Here is a 20528-nt window from a genome sequence, read left to right as displayed (position 1 = left end):
ATCTACAACAGATTATGTATGCTCTGCACTCGCTTTGCATTTGTTTGGTTTGGCAGCTGGACTACATGTTAATTTTCGTAAATCCAAGTTGCTACCTCTAAATGAATTTGGTTGGCACAAGTTTCTATGGCCAAGGTAGATTGTTCCTCCTCAGGCCATATTATGCCACCTGGAATATCCGATCGGCTGGAATGCATCCGCGGCGCAGAAACTCGACTGGTACTCCAAATTGCATTTAAATCTCAGTTATTGGAAATTATCAACCTGGTTATCGTCCAATGCATCATGATGGCTTATGTGCAGTTCTATTTACTGCTTTTATCCCGGCCTCAGAGGCACCTTGGTTCTCTTTTCCTCTCATTGGGCGAGAGAGAGATGTATGGGGCATCCTAGACATATAGGAAGGGTGGCTTCACATGCGTGCGTGCGTGCACACACATTGTGACAATTTAGTGACTTAGCACCACCAAGCTCCAACCAATGCAATAGATCCGGCCGAGGGGCCTAAACCCTATTAGAAGAAGAAGAAGCTCTACCTAACTTATTGAAACCTGTTGAGTGGCCTAATAGACAAGGTGGGTTAGGATTAAAAGATCCTTTGCGTTGATGGGTGAGGACGTGGCAGCAGTGTACGGACAACCCACTAGGTGCTTGATTTCGGATCCCCAGCTTTTAGGATTTACTGCTTTTGGATGGGCCAAGTGCCTTTAAATACGTCCTGTGGGCTCTCTCTCTAGGACTCTACCGCGTGGAGAAGCACTTTAGAGCCACATAGTTGTACCCTGTCGAAGCAATATAAGAAATATCGAAAGGGGCACCATCGTTAAGGGCCATTGCAATCTGGGAGTGGAACTCCGCCACTCTGTGTCTTGTATGGATTCTCTCTTTCGAAGTGCTAAATGTCTGTCTCAGACTGTTCTTTCAATTGACACGTGGTGCACGTCCCGTTTCAGTCCATGCCAAGAAAGGGAAGGGAGAAAGGTTAATAGCCAGAAGAGGGGGTGCCTAGTTTTGGCTTCAAATATTAGAGCTGGCTGCCCACTTATTAAGTGGGCGGCCTGCCAACTTAAAAAATGGTTTGAACCTGTTCAAAACTCTTTAAAAACTTATGAGCTGAAAATTATGCTTACATAAACACACCCCAGGCGTCCATGCATGCAATCTCATGCATAGATGTGATGTAGACATAGACTCCTTTACGGGAAAGCATCTACTTTCTCGGAAAGCACTCAAAAAGCAACCTGCTTTGTAGAAAGCATCTTGTCACATCCCCAGACATCATGTTGGGTGCTTGAGCTATGTCAGGCCAAGTGTGAACAATGAACATGGCCCTATGGTTGGGGTGGTTAAGAAATCCTATAAATAGGACTGTGGGCTCATTTGTGAGCCATCTGGATTGATCACCACACCAGGGACTCTAGACCCTTGGCAGCTCTATCCGCACACCCCAGTGTGGGCTTGGTGGTATGGGATGCCAGCCCTTGTGATACAGGCTCGCCTGTTGGCTGCAGGCTCCCAGGCTCACGGGTGAGCCTATATTGGCTTTATGGCATCCACCAATACTATACAGAATTCTTGAACCTCTATTCTAGATGCTGTTAGCCTGATCCGCACCTTGCCCTAAAGGGTGCAAAACGTTAACCGCTCCATCAATTGGTTCAAGAAATCAGAGTCTTATGGCTATCCCAAATTGCACGAATCTTAACAAGTCCATAAGATGGAAAAAGAGGATGCTGAGAGTATGTTTTTCTGATATGTGTAAAATTGAGTAGGTATACAATGTTACAAGGCCTATATTACTTCGCTTTTATGTTAGTAATTCAGGAGTTGTAAGACGGGGAGTGAGAGATTTGGGAATATATTAGACTTATCCCATCAATGCTTATTGAAGATATAAATGAGGTCTGTTTAAACTGTGTGTCATTTAGCAGATTAGACATGTGCTCAGCTGAAGGGAACTGATGCTTTTAGCTGTTATTGTTGGTACATGGATTTTTTTTGAGTTGAAAAGGGGAAATTTTTCTGCCTTATGGTGTTCATTCTATTGCAGAAATACATTTACGAAGCACTCCAGGATCCCACTCTGATTATTCTAATCGGCTGTGCAACCGTCTCATTGACAGTTGGACTTACCACAGAGGTAAATACAGCTTTAGGCACTAGGGATACTTATTGACTACTTGAAAAAACACAAAAGCATTTGTTTCTTCATGGAGTTATCTCTTTCTGTACTATCAGCATGTATTGTAAGTGATCGACTTTTAAAAGAAAGGACCATCACTTCAGTTAATACAGTAAAACCGTAATTGTGGCTTCCTGAAGATCAGATTGTTATTCTGTAGGACATGATTGGCTTATCAAATGTTTTTGTTGTTGATATATTGTTTAATAAACTTGTTTTCAAGAATACATCTGCAGACAAGAAGGGTAACAAATAATAGCAGCACATGATTGTTGTATAGATCTAATGGCAGGATCCAAAAGCAGGCTGGTATGATGGAGGTGGTGTAGGCTTTGCTATTATACTCGTTTTACTTGTATCCTGTAAGTCTTATTTATAGACTTTGTGTATGCATTTCACAGATTAAAGTCTGGTAAAAACATATTTTTATCTTCTGTAAGTAACTTTTTATGCTAAGCAATTGTATTCCTATGCATGCAGCAACAAGTAACTACAGGCAATCTATGCAGTTTCGAGCTTTGACTGCTGAAAACCAGAAAATTATGATCAATGTACGGATTACATGTCTGCATCACCTCATTTACGTGTTTCATGTCAACATAAAAAATTTACTGTCATTCTGATTTTGTAGTTAAAGTAGGTTACCATTTTCTTTTGTAAATGTTGTTAATTTGCTAGATTAATTGATTTGTAAGACCTTGTTTCAAATAATAATTGCATACCAGATTAAATGTTTTCAGAACTTGCATAATTGTATTGCTTTCTTGTGATTGATTAATGAGCTTGTTGAATGCGTTTATTATTTTAAGTTTTCAGAAATGTTAATTGCATACCAGATGAAGTGTTTTTCAGAACTTGCATATATGTGTTGCTTTCTTGTGACTGATTAATGAGCTTGTTGAATACATTTCTTACATTAAGTTTTCAATGTTTCCTTTGTTGCATTTTAAATGGGATATTTTTCATCCTAGGAGGTAGGGGCCAAAAAGAAGCCCTGGGGGGCGTTGGATGGAGAGTAACCTTAAAGCACCTGCTATTTGTTGGTAATTTTAGCTTGGCATTTTATCATAGAGAAATGGAACCGTCATATAAGGAGACTAACATTTGTGGTTGTTTTAGGGCTAAGAGAAATTAAGAAAGAAGCCACCTTGCTTGAAGCTTACGTTGAAGCCAGGCCACGATGCTTAGTCTATTGGATGGTCTGCCTGGATGTGCAGCCTTGAGCCTACTTGGCCTACCACCCACTGAGTCTAATTCTTCCCTTTCTCTTGTATGCATTAGCCAGGATAACACATCATAGGGTATCTTCACTGCGCACGTCATTGCCTTGGGTCTAGAGTCTTGTCATCTACAGTCTTGAGTCTAGCGTCAGGTACTTACACAGTTCACTAAACGTCTCGTTGATCCTAGACACCCCGTTGTATCTGTTTTGGTTCTTTGTCTGGAAATGACGGTGCTGCCAACTAGACATGTTACACTTGCATCATATGCATACTGAGTCATGGGTTATTTTAACTGTTTACTTTAGTTGTACTTATTTTCTGGTGGCTCGATTCTATTGCTATTGGCTGGTCTTAGTCTCTTGGTACTGTCTAGGGGTGTGTGTGGCTACGGTGGTTTGAGTGAGATTCCGTGCCACAAAGAGACATCAACACTAGTGAGCACAGAGCACTACACATTTTCCCTCAAGTCCTAGGAACCTTTCTATTCAAGAGCCTCAGAGCCTCAAAGTCCAGTTATCCCAAGTACAACCAACCTTACATCTCTTGGAGTGTTTTTTGTATCTGTTAAACCTCTTTTGTATTTGATGAACCATAGTGTCTCGATGCACATGAGTTAAGAACCTCAAAATCCACTTGTCCCAAGTACTGCCAACCTTCCGTCTCTTCAAGTTTCATTTGTATCTCTTGAACCATAGTGTCTTGATACTAATGTGGTCATTGCACCCAGCTTGTCTAGCCTGTGTCCCAACGAGCACTTTTCTACAGATCCCACACCTGAGCTCACTAAACACCAGACTCTGCGTATCGTTTCGAACAATGCTGATTCTAAAAACCAAGCCCGCTTAGATACAGCAGCACAACCTTTTGTCTTGTCGGGGGATCTGGATCTCAAAGGCGATGCATTCAAGCTGGGGGTAACCACTATTACACTAGAGGCAATTCCCAAGCTAGTACGGTGTGAAGCTTGCGAGCTCATTCTAAAGTATCCTACAACAATGAAGCTACTGTTGAAAAACATGAACAAACTCGAATCATCGCATTAATACAACACTTGGCATTCTTAATGTTTCAAGGCACTGATGTTGACCTGTTTCCCTATTTCAAATTGTCGCTTGGTCAAGTGCTGCATTTTGCCTATGATGCTGGGGACATTACTCTTGATGCCTATAGGATTTACTTTGAATGTTTCTAGCCATGGTACTCCACTTTTTGCATCTCTTCTTTTTCGTGGGTTTTCCTTGCTTTGAGGTTTCCCACTTGTAAGTTATACCAATATCTACAAAAGGGAAAAAGTGTGTACTTCTCATGCTCAATCAATGTCAATGCCATAGAAGTCAGTATTGCTTGACATTGTTGAGAATAAGAAGTTGCTTCTATCTTGCAACAAAAATAGGTACAATGTACAGTGTCACTTTGGAAAGCATGTAATGGTTTGACCTCAATTTACGACTCATGTGAGCGCACAGAATTGTTGTTCACTCAAAGACATTTGTTGTTAATTATGTGAGCATCAGGGATTGTTGTTTCAATTATCATTCACAAAAAAATTTCATATGGATTGAGGGGGGTATTTCACCGGGAGCTGTATCTTGGTGTGTAGTTATTCTTTTTTGTTTTGTTTTATCTTTATTATATTTTATTTTCTTTGTTTTCCCTTGAAGCTGTTGATATGGGCAAGTGTGACAAGGCCTGGAGGTCCTAGGAGAATGCATGGCTAGTGTGAAATGGGCTAGGGCAAGTTGGCCACAAGTGTAGCTTGTGTTTGATCACAACAACATTGAAATCCGAGGTGTGTGTGCCAGTTTATGGTGTTTGGACAACCTCTAAATGTCGACAAAGTCAGTTGTAAGGTTATGTGTAAAATGAATTGCTTAGAGGACATTAATTTTCTTGGACATGAAAAATAATAAAAAATTCATGTGCCCAAGATTAGAGAGTACATCCAAGTGGAAAGTGGGACACATGGCAGGAGGAGATTTATGTGCCCAACATGTCATCATGCTGAAAGCAAGGGCATCCATTTAGGGTACCTAAAGCAGTTTTTGGCTGATTTAAGAATGGATTTTTACAGATTTTGGAGGTTTACACAGCTATGGAGCTCCATTAGATCATGTTGGGGTGAGGGGATGTGGGTAGGGGCGAGGGAGTTAAGGGGTGGGGGGTGGGTAGGGATGAGAGGGGGTGGGTAGGGGCGAGAAGGTGAGATGGGATGGGTAGGGGCGATGGGGTGTGGGTAGGGGCGAGAAGGTGAGATGGATGGGTAGGGCGAGGGTAGAGAGGTAGGGGTCATCAGTTTAGACATAAGATATTTGACTAACTTAGCTGGTTCTAAACCCTTGTAGATTGCTTAAAAAAATTCAAAGACATCTGGTGGATGAAGATTAAGGTGACTTGCTCCAGGATTTCAAAGATCAAGTCCTCTGTGGCCCTTGCAAAAACCCTCTCATGCAAATTCCAGACAGGAGGATTTGGGGGGAATGACCAGAAGTTTTACAAAGCAATCGCTTTCAAAATCATCAGTGTATGACTCCTCTGTCGATTTGGAAGAGGATAATCTTATCTTCTGAGACATAGGACATCCACTCAACATCTTCTCGGTTGCTGCGAAAACCTGGTGTAGCAGCACCGGGTGATCCCACAACCATGCATCTGAAAGAACGGGTTGGGGGTTGTCAGAGTTGCCCAAGTCGATTTCTTTAACTGGGCCTGGAGAGGGTACTGCTGAAGATGTTTTGTAGGTGGAGAGGTTGCCTCTTTTTGTAGCATAGAGACATCATGAGCTAGAGCTGGTGTTTGATCAATATAGAAATCTGTATATGCTTCTTGTAGCCATTCCTGGGGAAGCTCGTTGAAGTGTAGTTCATCAGAAACAGAGGTGAGCTTTGACTTGGTCGGATAGTCAGACACAGAGGAGGTTGAGGGTTGGGCGAACTCGTGCGATTTTTTCCTCCTCTTTGGTTGATAGGCTCACTAAGCCCAAAGGCTCGTGTTGTAGCAGCATGTGAGTCATCAGTCTCGATGACCTCAACACTTGTTCCCTTGCTAGGCGGCACACCATGGCCAGCTACTGTAAGGAGATCAGAAGATGGCTAATTCTCAGGCAAAGATTGAATAGAGACCCCATAACAAGGCATAGACGAAGTAGCTTCCAATCACTCTAGCAGGTCTTCTTTTGGCCCGTCATACGGCGTCGGTTGTACCAGCTCCGGGTTGGACTCCATTGATAAAGAACTATGTTGCACCACCGGATCCATCCCTCCTTCAAGGGGAATGGGTTTCATTGGGGAGCCACATGGCGTCATTGCCTCAATCAGGTAGCGCTTTAGTGTGCCGCAGCCATGGTCTACCGATGAGCAAAGGATATCCTCCCTCAATTTGGGGAAGACGAATCACAATAAAATCTAAGCTAAAGGTGAAGGCTTGTACCTGCAGAGGCACCTTGTTCACTATGCCCAATGGGTAGATTGTCTTCTGGTTGGCCAACATAACTGTGGAGGGAGTAGGTCGGGTAGGTTGCAAACCTAATGCCAATATAGTGAACTCAAGCATCAGGTCGATGCTGGATCCACCATCCACTATCACTCTTGAAAATCGCCATCCCAAGATGGACATGGTGAGACTAGGGCTGCTATAATCAGTGAGGGGAGTAGCGGCGTAGGATATCATATAGGACTCTGATGGTTGCATTAGGAGGTGTCCGCCACTTGGACCTTCTATGGGCAAGGGTGTCACTTTGAAAACCTGTATCTAGCCGGATCATATCGTAGAGTGATACTTGCTGAAAAGTATTCTTCAAGATAGTTTCGGTTGTAGGTTTTTCTCTTTGGATCAGTGTCTTCTTTGCTCCCTTGATATGTTGTAGGTCAACAACTGCTTCTAAGAAAGCCCCATCAATATTGGAGAGTAGAGATGAATATCCTCTCTTGGCACTAGGGGATGGCTTGTGGAATGCTATGACCGAGGGTTGTCCTCTAGGACCGAGGGAGGACACCGGTGGGCTCCTCTACCAACTGCAGCTTGTCTTGAGGCCCAACCACATGGGCAGAAGGTGGCGGCTGAGGGATGGTGCTAATTGCTATTAGATTGATCTTGCGAAAGGTGAATTCAGTTTGGCTCTGGGTTGGGCTCAAAGACATGGATGTGCGATATTTGGGACAATCCTTACTGTAGTGATCCTTAGCCACTTGACCCTGCACCGCGGTATAGAGATTGAATGACCATAAGGGTGTAACTTCGAATCTAGCCGAAGCATGTTGTAGAGTGACACTTGCTGAAAGATATCTTTTTTTTTTCTTTCTGAGAAAAAGATCCTTCCATTAGTTCAGTATAACAGGGAACGGACGGAACGGGGCCCTCCTGTATCCGGAACGCGTTCCCAAGCCTCAGACTCCCTCGAAACGGAAACGGGAACAAAAGGCCGTTCCGTCCCCAGGCAAAACAGGAACGGCAGTCGGAATGGGCGGAACGCCAAGCAGAACGCAGAACTGGATCGGAATGACAAATTGTTAGAATTTGAAAAATCTAGTCCTTTTTTAAAGGAAAAAAGGACATTTGGGCAATGATTTTGGGGGCAAAGGTGGGTATCCTTTCCATCCTCTCCTAGATAATCCAAACCCTCTCCCTCAAGCCTCAAGCTCTCAATAGTCAAAAACAGCCCCCCCCATAGCATATTTTAGGTTTACCCTTCCGGCCCCCGTCCCCGTTCCTCGAATTGTTCCGTGTAACTATGCATTAGTTACTAAAACTGCCCATAGGGATACCACCACCACTACTAGAGAGGGCTACATCAAAGACAAGGGGAGACTCCCAATAAGAAAACAAAATATGTACAATGGGGCCTAAATCACGAGATGGGAGGGTGGAAAAGCCACAAAGGTGGACAGTGGTGCCATCTAGGTGCACCTTGACCATGGTGAAGAAGGGCCCAGGGCGCCAGAGTCGCAGAAAAGCCTCTCTACACTCCTGCATGCGATCGGAGCTGCCCTGAAGCCTCTCGAACTGGTCCCTGAGAGTAAGGACCAACTTCAGCCAAAAGTCGAGAACAGTCTCTGCTGGTGGGACAGGGCGAGTCTCGAAGATGCGGAAGCAAGGGGCCCGCCAAATGAACCAGAGTGTCAGGCCACAGACGAGCTCCCAACACACCTCTCTCTCACTGCTCCACTCCTAGGGGGTAAGCTATGTAGCAGGCTGAAGTGTAGGTCTCGACCCCCCTGATCACTATCATCCTGCTGGTGGATAGAAGCTCAAACTGTAGCGCCGGCCCCGTGAGGGTGGACCAAGTAGCAACTCCCCAAGTGTACTGTCGCGCTGTGGAAATAGTTGGCATCAGCTGAAGAACCCGAAGCCAAATGTGCTCTGCCATGGGGTAGTCCCACAGATAGTGACACTGACTCTCCAAAGGATGGTGCACAGGCTGCCGAAAGGCCACTATGTACCAGCCAACTCCCCACTGCTGTAGTGCAACTAGCCACTGGAACAAAGTGACTTGCGTAGGCTGTCTAGTGTACCACAACCGCGCCCAAAAGCTTGACAAGAACTCAGCAATAAGACCCTGCTCCTGCCAATGGAGTCCTACAGCAGGAGGACGAGTCTCTCTGTGTGCTGCCAGTATGTGACGCCCCAATCAAATAGTGTACTGAAAGAAAAATGATCCCAGGGTGATCAGCTGAAGGGAAGGAGTATCTCCAAAACCACTCTCCAGGGTCCCACTACACTCGTGACAACGGGCAGCTCTCCCAAGCCCAAAACCTCCATTGGCCTGCTTCAAGGTCGGCTGGGTCAGGATCTATGATACAAGTCGTCCCACAGATGCCCACTACTTGTATCCTCTGAAAGCAGCAGACTGCAACCTGTGGAGTGTCTACTGAGACTCTGTGAAGTCGACCCTCTCCTTGGATCTCAAAGAACATGGAGGGAACGGACTCCGAGCAAGCACAAACTGCGATGAGGACCTCTAGTCGCCTAAAGGCCCCATCCATCTGGAAGCTGCTGGCTCTAGAGGGGTGAGGGACTCAGCTGGAAGAGCCTCTATAATGTCTTGGCACATGCTTTGCACCCCTCTCATGCCCGGTAAATGGGTGCTTTGTACTTCCTCTGGCAAACCTGAGAACTGAAGCAAGTCGCCTAGATTGCGGGTTGGCAATGGGACCCCAAGAAACATGAGGCTGACTACCAACCAAGTGGACTCTCTGAGTGCTAATCATGGGGTTCCAAACAAGGGGCTGTCTCAAGCGCTCCTTCATGCAAGTGGGCTGGTGCTGCTCCAGGCTACTCTGTAGCTGCTCCCAAGAGCAAAGCAGACTCGCAGCAAATCGATCCTCTAGTCTCTTGCTCAGACCAACTCTACGCTTCTCTGTAAAAATCCACTTGATGGAAGGGCTCCAAGGGCCTCCTGCATGAGGCACTTGAGCTCTAAGCCACTGAAGCAAGAAATCTTTCTAGGGCTCCTCTCTTGGAAGCAATCCTCTGATAATAAACTTCCCAAGGAGGGCTCTGCTCTGCTGTGTTGGGTCTATGATCCCCAGCCCCCCCTGAGAACATGGTAGAGTAATGACCTGCTAGGCTACTTTGGCCCACGCTAACTGAGTGTCGTGGCCTGACCAAAGAAATTTCCTGATCATCCTCTCTAACTGGCTCATATAGGAGACGCGCGCTCGTTGCTTGCTGCCGCTCGCCCTCCCTCCCTCGCCAGCACCTGTTGCCCCCCCTCCCGCCATCGCTAGGTGCCCCCCCCCCCGCCAGCATCCTCTGCTGCGCGCGCACTCTCCCTCCCTCCTCTTGCCTTTCGTTGCCCTCTCTGTCCGCCCCTCAGCCACCTGCCCCCCATCCCCTCGCTGCCGTTGGCAGCCCGCTACCCCACCCTTCGCCATTTCGAGCCCGCCCCGTGCCGCCCCCCCCCCCCCCCCTGTTATCTTCGTTCTCTGCCACTTTCACGCCGAAGTTTTCTTGTGATTGGCTCTGACGAGTGCTGGTTTCTGGACAGTGCTCGTTGGGGCTCTTTTGCAGAGAAAATTTCTTTCCGTTTCTTCTCCAACACAGGAGCAGACACAGATGGAGGCTCAAGCTCCACCACAGAGGGACTGTGATGAAGTCCCCTCGCCCAACCTCGCTGAGCCCACCATTCGACTTGCTCTTACTCCGACAGAGCAAGCGAGCCTAGCCGCAGAGGTGGATCGTCTGCAGGCGACTTCCGTCATCTGCAAGATTCTGGGCACTAGACCCAGCAGAGGAGAGCTCCGTGACCTTCTCCTAGCCCGCCTTCTTGCAAAGGTGGGCAAGATCTTGGACGTTCAGATCCTCGGACGAGGCTACTACCAGATCGAGTTCGTGACCCCCGAGATGGCATCCAAGGTCATCGCCATGAGTCCATTGACCATCCGAGCAGCTCGAGTCCACTTTCGACAGTGGAGACATGGTTTTGACCTTGCTTCATATATTCTGGTAAAAGAGGCAGACTTTCCCATCTCTGTCTGCTTTCCTAGTTTGCGGAGGGAGTACCTACCACTCTTGTCCAAGATAGGCTCAGCTATTGGGACTGTCCTGGAGACACCTCGCACGGCAGTCTCAGTAGTTGCCAAGGCAGCCAACATTCCCTCGGTTTACGTTCTGGTTAGGGACACTCACACTCTCCCGAAGGTCATTCTTCTGCCTCGGGTGAGTGGGGGTTGGTTTAGACAGAGCGTGGAGTATTCGGGCCTCCCGAACCAGTGCTTCATTTGTCGACAGATGGGCTATCTTGCGAAGGCCTCGACCTACACCACAGACTCAGCCCCAGCATGCAAGGGCTGGCCAGCAGCCACAGGCAGAGACACAGCGCACACAGGCAGAGCCACCCTCCGAGCCTGGGGCTCCAGCGGAGGAGGGATGGCAGCAGGTTCGTGGTCGATGACGGCAGGGGCCACAGCGACAGCCTGGCACTCAGAGTGGTCCTCAGGCGCCTGCTCAGCAGCAGTGGGTTCCCACGGGGAACCGCTTCGGTCCTCTTGAGCAGGATGAGGTCCCTGCTCCAGCCCCCATCTCAGCTTCACCCTCGACAACCCCTTCCTCCCCAGAGTTCCCTCCTCCTCATCATCCTCCCCCTCGCCTCCTGCTCTTGCCGCCTCTTCCCCTCGCCTCTCTACCGCTGCCGCTTCCCCCCGCCCCTCTTCTCCCCCTCTTCCCCCTGCTCCTACACCCCCCCCTCTCGCTCCACTGCCACAATCGACCCAGGGGGCAGGGCCATCTCCGTCTGCTAGGAGATCTCTTGGCAGCGCCTTTGCCACGAGTCGCTTGGTGAGATAGAGACAGCCTTTCTTGCAACCCCCTCTACAGGTACAGACGTATCCCTTTGCAGCAGTCCCTCGTGGTGTGATGAGCTTCGACATTCGGGGCCGATGGGACTTCTTTGACTACGACTTTACCCGTTTTCTCGGCGACTCCTCAGCAGACCATGAGGCAGCCTGCTTCAGGGTTCATGTTCTGTTCCTTGCAGCTAGGGGGATAGAGGCCTTGGACTCAGCGGGTGCTTCTCTTTTCCCCTTTGTGGCAGGGACCCGACTGAGTGGACTCTCGACTTAGTGTTGGAGTGGTTGCATACACAGGTCCTAGAGTTCTCTCACCACATGGGAGACCTAGGAGTTACAGACTTGCTTTCTACTCTCTGGCCATTGGCCAAGTTTGCGGTGACTCCTCCAGATGCAGCAGGATGTAGACACATTGTGGTTCACTTCTTTGCTGATACTCAGTGATCGCCATGCTATGTATACATTCATGAGGACTCCGGGACAGAGGAGGTTGCTTTACGTACGGCTCGCTCTACTTGGGCTTGGGCCAGGCACTCGTTGCAGTCAGGCCTATCTAGAGGACGCTCGGATGCGGATTGCAGCCAGCCTCGAAGATAGCACGTTTAGCTGCTGCGGCAACATCTGTTCTCTCTCGCTCCCCATGAGGATCGTCTCATGGAACGTGCAGGGACTTGGTGGGCCCCAGTTTTAGCGTCAGCGGGGCCGACTGCATAAGGAGCTTCAGCGCTACCTTGTGGGAGGAGAGATTTATCTCCTTATGCTACAGGAGCATCATATGTGTGAGAGCCGCATTAGACGTTGTGGTTAGCTCTTGCGTGAATGATATGATACTTTTTGGTCAGCTGCTTTTGGACCTGGAGGCATCCAGGGTGGGGTATGTATGACTATTGTGGATTCTTTGCAGCAGGCCATTGTGGGTAGAGGGATTATTATGCCAGGCAGGGTTCAGTGGATCACTATGCAGGTTCAGGGTTGCCTTGTGGGCTTCCTGAACATATATGCGCCCAATGTGGCGAGTGCACGAGCAGAGTTTTGGTCACAGATTGTTGAGTCTCTGCCACAGGCAGAACACTGGTGCATAGGGGGTGACTTCAACATGTTTGGAGGACCCTTCTGATAGGATTGGTGGTAGCCATGCTACTGTGCATGGAGTTGAGCTGGCAGCTTGGGAGAGGTTTTGTATGACTCTGAGGGTCTCGGATGTGTGGCAACACTCAAGTTTTGTGAGGCTCCCAGATAGCCTGGCCTTCTCTCGTTCGGACCGCAGAGTGGGAGGAGTGAATCTATCACGGATAGATGGCTTCTACACTAGTGACCATTTCAGTGACTTGGGTGGGACAGTTGGCATTTTGGCAGGGACTTCCTTCTCGGACCATGCACCAGTGATCCTCACAGTGGCAGACAGACAGAGGAAGGGGAGCACGATGCTTCGTATCCCTGAGAGGGTCTTGCTGGACTCTGTAGTCAGAGAGCGAGTAGAGGCTCTCTGGACAGAGAGCTTGGACATGCAGGATTCTCCTGCTGACAGAGTGGCCTCAGGACTAGCTCAGATTAGTCTTTTCTTTCTCCACCATGAGTCTTTAGCTCGCCTGGCTACAGCGAGAGAGGAGGAGCAGCGTCTCAGACGGGGCATTGCTTCCTTGCAGAGGATGCAGAAGCAGCATCCAGACAGTCCTTGGTTGGAGGAGCAGCTACAGCAGGCTCACGAGGAGCTTGTTAGCACAAGGGAGAGGCGACATGAGTTTGCTTTCCATCGACATTTATCTCAGTGGATACAGGTGGGTGACAGAGTCTTTGGTGCTTTCTTCGAGATAGTGGGACCTCGGCATACGCATGCCAAGGTCAGTCAGTTGAGGAGGTCCGTCGAGTCAGTTGCTTCTGAGCCAGAGGACACGCGTGCAGTTGCTACAAACTTTTACCGTGAGTTACTGTCTGCAAAGTCTCAGTCAGAGCGCCAGGATGCATGCAGGGAGCAGGTGTGGGATCAGATGCCTTGCCTTGTGACTGAGGAGATGCGTCAGAGGCTTTAACTGTCACTTCAGGTTGAGGAGTTGCACACGGCTCTTAGTGCACTCCCCTGTGGTAGCTATCCAGGTGAGGATGGCTTGACTCACATTTTTTTCTTGGAGTACTGGGACTTGCTTGACCCAGATCTCTGTAGTGCTTTTCAGTACATCTTGCACACAGGAGGGATGCCTGACAGCATGAGTGAGGGTCTGATCTACCTCATTCCCAAGGAGGGTGGCTCATTGGATGAGATTCGACAGTGGCGCCCCATCACCATCCTCAACTCACCATCCTCAACTAAGCCTACAAAATTCTTGCCAAGGCTCTGAGTTTGAGGATCCAGCCACTTCTTGAGAGCCTTATACATGGGACTCAGACAGGTCTTGTCAAGGAGCGCAGTATCCTTGACAACATCTTTATGTTTTGGGAGGCTTCTGCCCTAGCGCGGCTCCGTGGTGAGGATCTAGTGATTCTTCTTCTCGATTTTGAGAAGGCCTAAGACAAAGTTGACTGGGACTTTCTAGAAGGCACTCTACGCAGGATGGGCTTCTCAGATGCTTGGATCAGAGAGGTGTCAGCTTTGTACAGACGGGCACACAGTCAGATACATTTGTTAGGAGGTAGAGGTGATCGTTTCATGCTCATATGTTCGGTCAGACAGGGCTGCCCTCTTGCCCCCTTCCTCTTTCTGTTCTATGCTGAGGCGATGAGGAGGTTTTTGGTGTCGCAGCAGGTTGGTTTACGGGGCTTAGCACTCCCTATTCGGGGAGATGAGCTACGGGACGCTGAGTTTGCGATGACTCAGTCTTGTACTTGGATGACAAGGAGGCCAATCTTCACAGGTGTGAGCAGGCTCTTGAGACCTTCTATTGTGCATCTGGCGCACTTATCAACTAGAGAAAGACAGTGGCTTTCTCGGTTGGTAGTGCTCCTGTGCCCGACTGGATGCCAGGTGAGGGTTTCAAGTGATTCCGCCAGGGACTGTAGTTCGGTACTTGGGCTGTCAGGCTGGTTTGGACTTGTCTCCCGAGCAGCAGATTGCTCCCCTCCTCCTATCTATCAGGAGGAAGTTGTTATATTGGAGCTCCGCCCGACTTTCTTTGGCTGGCAGAGCTGTAGTGGCCAACCAGGTGCTATTAGCTACTATGTGGTACATCACTTCTTGCTGGATCTTCTCGAGTTCTTGTATCAGCCAGGTAGAGCGGCTGATCAGGAATTTCCTTTGGTCAGGGCGATACACTCTGAGAGCTCGGGCCAAAGTGGCTTGACAGGTCATCATTCTTCCTTATTCACAGGGAGGGCTTGGGATCATAGATCCAACACAGCAGAGCAGAGCCCTTCTTGGGAAGTTCATCGTCCAAGGTCTTCTTCCAGGTGAGGAGCCCCGGAAGGAGTTCTTGTTACAGCGGCTTCGTGCTAGGGTGCCTCAGGCAGGAGGCCCTTGGCAACCTTCGACCAATTGGATCTTCACAGAGATGCGTAGAGTTGGTTTGAGCAGGAGACTGGAGAATCGCTTTGCTCTGGGGTTGCTTCGATCTTAGGAGCACTTGCGGCGAGGCCTGGAGCAGCATCCGCGTACTTGCACAGAGGAGCGTCTGCGACAGTCCCTTGTTTGGAACCCCATTGTTAGCACTCAGAGAGGTCACTTGGTTGGTAGTCGGCCTCATGTTTCCTGGGGTTCATGGCAGCGGGTCCAGCACGCTCTTTAGGTGACTGGTTACAGTTTTTAGTCTATTCAGAGGAGCTACAGGGCTTTCAGCTACATGGCATGAGAGGGGTGTAGAGCATGTGCCAGGACATCTGAGAGGCAGTACCAGCTGAGTGGCTCACGCCTCTCGAGTCAGCAACGCCCAGATGGATGGGAGCCTTCACGCGATTGGAGGTTCTCATCGCTGTTTGGGCTTGCTCAAAGACTGTTCCGTCCCTGTTTTTCGAGCTACAGGGTGAGGCACACTTATAGCGAGTTGCAGTAGAGGCCCCGCAGGTGGTAGAGTGTTGTTTTCAGAGGATCCGAGTGGTGGGCATCTGTGAGAGGACTTGTGTCATCGATCCTGACCCCGATCCTGACCCAACTGCTCTTGCGACTGGACATTGGAGACTGTGGGCTTGGGAGTGCTGTCCACTGGCACAAGTACAATGGGATCCTGGAGAGTGGCTTTGGAGGGACCCCTTCTCTTTTGCAGACCACCCAAGTGTCCCTTTCTTTCAGTACACTGTTCGACTGTGACGTCACATACTCGCAGCACAGAGAGAGGCTTGCCCTGCTGCAGCACCTCATTGGCAGGAGGAGGGTCTCACAGCTGAGTTCTTGGCAGCTTTTTGGGAGAGGTTGTGGGACTCCAGCAGACTGCCGAGGCGAGTCACTTTGTTTGAGTGGCTGGTCGCACATAGAGCTACAGCAGTTGGAAGCTGGCTTGTGCATAGTGGCCTCTCGTCCACATGCATAGCTTGTGACCACCTTGTGGAGAGTCAGCGTCACTGTCCCTTGGCATAGCAGGTGTTGCTTCGTGTTCTTCAGCTGATGCATGCTCTTTCCACGGCTTGGCAATACACTTGGGGGGCAGCTGCTTGGTCCACTCTCACGGGCCCGGCACTTCAGTTTGAGCTATCATCCACCAGCAGGATGATAGTGATGCAAGGGTGGCGACCTACACTCCAGCCTGCCATAGAGCTTACTCAACAGGAGTGGTGTAGTGAGAGAGAGGTGTGTTGGGGGCTCATCAGTGGCCTGACACTCTGGTTCATCTGGCGGGCCCGTTGCTTCCGCATCTTCGAGGCGCGGCCTGTACCACTAGCAGAGACTGTTCAGGATCTTTGGCTTGAGCTAGTTCATACTTTCAGAGGACAGTTCGAGAGACTCCAGTGCAGTTCCGACCGCATGCGGGAGCGGAGAGAGGCTTTCCTTTGACTTTGGCGTCCTGGGCCCATGGACCAGGGTGTGCTCAGATGGCACTACCATCCACCTATGTGGCTCTTCCCTCCTCCCATCTCCTGATCTAGCCTCATTGTACATATGTTGTTTTTTCATTGGGAGAGTCTCCCCATCATGATTGTTGTAGTCCTCTCTTGTAGAGGAGGTTGTAGCCCTATGGGCAGTTTCATTAACTAATAGAAGGATCTTTTTCTCGGGAAAAAAAAAAGACTGGCTGATACAGGAGCTCGAGAAGATCGAGCAAGTCATGATTTACCACATAGTAGCCAACAACACCTGGTTGGCCACTACAACTCTGCCTGCCAAAGAGAGCCGTGCCGAACTCCAGTGCAACAACTTCCTCTGAATGGACAGGAGGAGGGGAGCAGTCTACTGCTCAGGGGACAAGTCCAGGCCAACTATCTTCCTCCAGTTGATTAGTGCGCCTGATGCACAACAAAAAACCTCAAGAGCCTGCTCACACCTGTGGAGATTGGCCTCCTGGCCCTCCAAGTACAAGGCTCAGCCGTCAGTAAACTCAGCGTCTAGAAGCTCATCTGCCCTAATAGGGAGCTCAAGACCATGCAAGCCGACCTACTGAAAAGTCCAAATTTGCTCAACGTGTCAGCATAGAACAAAAAGAGGCAGGGAGAAAGAGGGCAGCCCTGTCTGACCGTGTGAGCAAGAAATGCTCCCCTCTTCTCCTTGCCAAAAGCAGGTGACTGTGTGCATGCTTGTAGAGAGCTGACACACCCCTGATCCAGGCATCTGTGAATCCCATCCTGTGTAGAGTGCCCTCCCGCAGTTAACTCTGTCGTAGGCCTTCAGAAAATCGAGGAGTATCACCAAATCCTCTCCTCGGAGACACGCGAGGGAAGATGCCTCCTAGAAAGTGAAGATGTTGTCAAGGATACTACACTCCTTGACAAAACCTGTCTAGCTCCCATGTATAATGCTCTCTAGTAGTGGCTGGATCCTCAAGCTTAGAGCCTTTGCTAGAATTTTGTAGGATGAGTTGAGGACGGTAATGGGTCGCCACTGTCGAATCTCATCCAAGGCGCTGCCCTCCGTTGGAATCAAATAGATCAAGCCCTCACTCATGCTGTTAGGTATTGAAATGTATTGGAATGCGTTGGAAAGATCAGAACCAAGCATGCCCTAGTACTCCAAGAAAAAATTGGGAGTCAAGCCATCCTCCCCTGGACAGCTACCTTGGGGAGTGCTCTGAGGGCCTCATGGAGCTCCTCTAGCTGGAGGGGAAGCTCAAGTCGCTGTCTCATCGTGTCGGTAACAAGGGAAGGCATCTGTGCCCAAACCTGCTCTCTACATGCATCTTGACGCTATGACTGAGGCTCAATTGACAACAAATCGCGGTAGAAGTGAGTAGCAGTTGCACGCATATCCTCGGGCTTTGAAGCAATTGATCCATCAGGTCTCCTCAGCTAACTAACACTGGTGTGCGCATTACGTGGCCCCACTGCCTCAAAAGGAAAACTCATGAAGCCGCTTCTCAATGCTAGTCAATTCCTGCCTAGTCTGCTGTATCTGCTTCTCCAACCAAGGACTGTCTCGATGCTGCTCCTGCATCCTCTGTAAGGAGACAATGCCCCATCGAAGAAGCTTCTCCTCCTCCTGGGCTGCAGCCAAGCGAGCTGCAGACTCCTGAAGGAAGAAGCGACTAAGCTCTACAAGTCCAGAGGCCAGTCTACCAGCACGGGTGTCCTATGTGTCAAAACTCTCAATCCAAAGTGCCTCTACTCGCTCTCTAAGCTTTGGATCTAGCAAGATCCTCTCGGGGATGCGTAGCATCACACCCCCCCTCCTCTTTTTGTCTATCACAATGAGAATCACTGACAAATGGTCAGAAAAAGTAGTCCCTATGAGGATGCAAAGAGATCCCCCCATGTCACAAATGTGGTCACTAGTAGTCGGAACAAGAGAAACACAGGCTGTCTAGGGGTCTCACAAAACTTGAGTGCTACCAAACATCAAAAGCCCTCATAGTCATACATAGCCGCTCCCAAGCTGCCGACTCAGCCTTGTGCACTGTAGCGCATGGCCACCTCCAATCCTGTCCGAGGGGTCCTCCAACATGTTGAAGTCCCCCTCAACACACCATTGCTCTGCATGCGGCAAAGACTCAACAACATGAGAACAAAACTCTGCTCGTGCACTTGCCACATTGGGCGCATATATGTTACCCATGAGGCATCCCTGAACCTGCATAGTAATCCACTGAGCTCTGCCACACACAATAATACCTCTACCCACAATGGCTTGAAAGATATTCTTCAAGGTAGTCTCTGATGTAGGCTTTTCTCTTTTGATCAGGGCGTTCTTTGGTACCTTGATTTGCTGCAAGTAGGCCACTTCTTCCAAGAAGGTCCCATCAATATCAGATAGCATGGAGGTAGGTCAGCCTTTGGCACGAGTGGATGGCTTGTCGGTTGCTTGAGGTAGACTAGGTGGTGAAACTAGGGATGGCAGAGTTGGACCTTTTGGAAGACTGAGACCAAGAGTTGCCCTATGTGCCCGAGTGAGGACACCAGCGCGCTCCTCCACCTGCTGCAGCTTGTCCTAAGGGGTAACCACATGAGTAGCATGTGACGGCTAAGGGATGGTGCTCAAGGCTATTAGGTCGATCTTTGGAAACGTGAACTCTGGTTGGTTCAGAATTGGGCTCAAAGACGTGGATGCCCGTTGTTTGGGACAATCCTTATTGTAGTGATCCTTAGCCTCAAGGCAATGACGGTAAAGAGGAGACCCTTCGAGCAAGGGAAATTTGCTTTGGTAATGCCCATATTCCCCGCATCTGTAGCACAAAATGGGCCGATTCGACGGGCGAGCCGGTGAACGAGGTGGTTGTTGCTCTTGCTGCATGGAGGTGGAGGGTGAGGTGTAGAAGTAGCTCTGAGGAGCTGAGGGAGCGTTAGTATGATAGCAACTGTGAGATGGAAAATTGCTTTGCATACCTTGCATAGGGGCCGTATTTAGCAAGGGTGGCATGTAGTTTGGATGCCATACGGGCAATCTATGTTAGATTTAGGTGCTTACCCTTGTGGAAGAGTAGGAGCAAGGCTTTTCAGTGGTTGCCGCAATCACTTGAGGTAGTAGCAATCCTTGTCTTTATGTCCATATTTTTCACAAAGGTGGCAATAAGCTTGAAGAGGGCATTTGTTTGGAGGATGCCTTGGAGAGCGACATGAGCCCTGAGCTCTTCTAGCTCCAGCTTGATGTGGTCAAAAGTCTCTCGATGTGGAGGCTTCTCCTGTCGAAGAGAGAAGGATCTCTCCTCTTGAAGAGCTCGTTGTAACTTCAGTGCTTCTAGTTCTTTGCGTAAAGAAATCAAGGGTTCCGATGGAGCTTTTAAGATCAATGAGGCTGTCTCTACCTGAGCCTTGAGGAGGGTCGTTGAATAGCTTCCTTGCCCCTGCTATCCTAGTAGCAACATTGACATCCAAAGTGGCTTTAGGTCGGAGACTCTCTTAGAGTTTTTGCTGAGAAGTCTTGGGAAGAGCCTTCTCCACCCACTTCTTGACCATGAATTCTCCTGGTTGCTGGGGAAGCTTGGCGAGCAGAGACTTTGTTCTTGTCATGAGTTCTGCAAAACTCTCATTTGGCTAGAGCACTAGGTTTGCCAACTAATCCAAAATCTCTTCTTGGAAGTGAATTGGTCTAAAAGCTTCACAGAGATGTCGCCTTAGTGCTGCTGAAGTAGTAAAGTGGTTCTCAGGAAACTGACTGTACCATTTATCTTCTAGGCCATCCAAGGTTGACAGGAAGAGCACTAGGTAAGCGTCTTCTCCGTTGAGGCCACGACCTTGGTAGAGGGAGAAAAATCTCCTAGCGTGGTCGTTTGCATCCTCTGTGGAGAGTCCTTTGAAAGTTGGAAACTTTATGTTCACCTTAGCCAAAACGCTTGT

At 49.1% G+C, this 20528-nt stretch overlaps 1 protein-coding gene across 6 annotated transcripts in view; it reads left to right on the top strand.

Annotated features, from left to right (window-relative positions):
* The window catches only part of LOC147436096 (calcium-transporting ATPase 8, plasma membrane-type-like), a 245024-nt gene that overhangs the window by 41788 nt on the left and 182708 nt on the right, over positions 1-20528 (top strand). For 5 of the 6 annotated variants that reach the window (XR_015185155.1, XM_086488995.1, XM_086488992.1 and 2 more), the window contains exons 5-7: positions 2051-2140; positions 2475-2544; positions 2663-2733. Coding sequence is in view for 5 of the 6 variants with exons in the window: in XM_086488995.1 (XP_086345121.1) it covers positions 2051-2140; positions 2475-2544; positions 2663-2733 (231 nt within the window). In the remaining variant the exon portion in view is untranslated. Of the gene's footprint in view, positions 1-2050; positions 2141-2462; positions 2545-2662; positions 2734-20528 lie in introns of those variants that run through there. The other variant, XM_086488997.1, reaches the window with a different exon arrangement.

This window comes from Adiantum capillus-veneris, chromosome 18, assembly GCF_014529385.1.
Source record: "Adiantum capillus-veneris isolate H3 chromosome 18, ASM1452938v2, whole genome shotgun sequence".
Classification (NCBI taxonomy): Eukaryota; Viridiplantae; Streptophyta; class Polypodiopsida; order Polypodiales; family Pteridaceae; genus Adiantum; species Adiantum capillus-veneris.
Note: the sequence above shows the minus strand (reverse complement) of the source record. Positions and strands in the feature narration are given on the sequence as shown.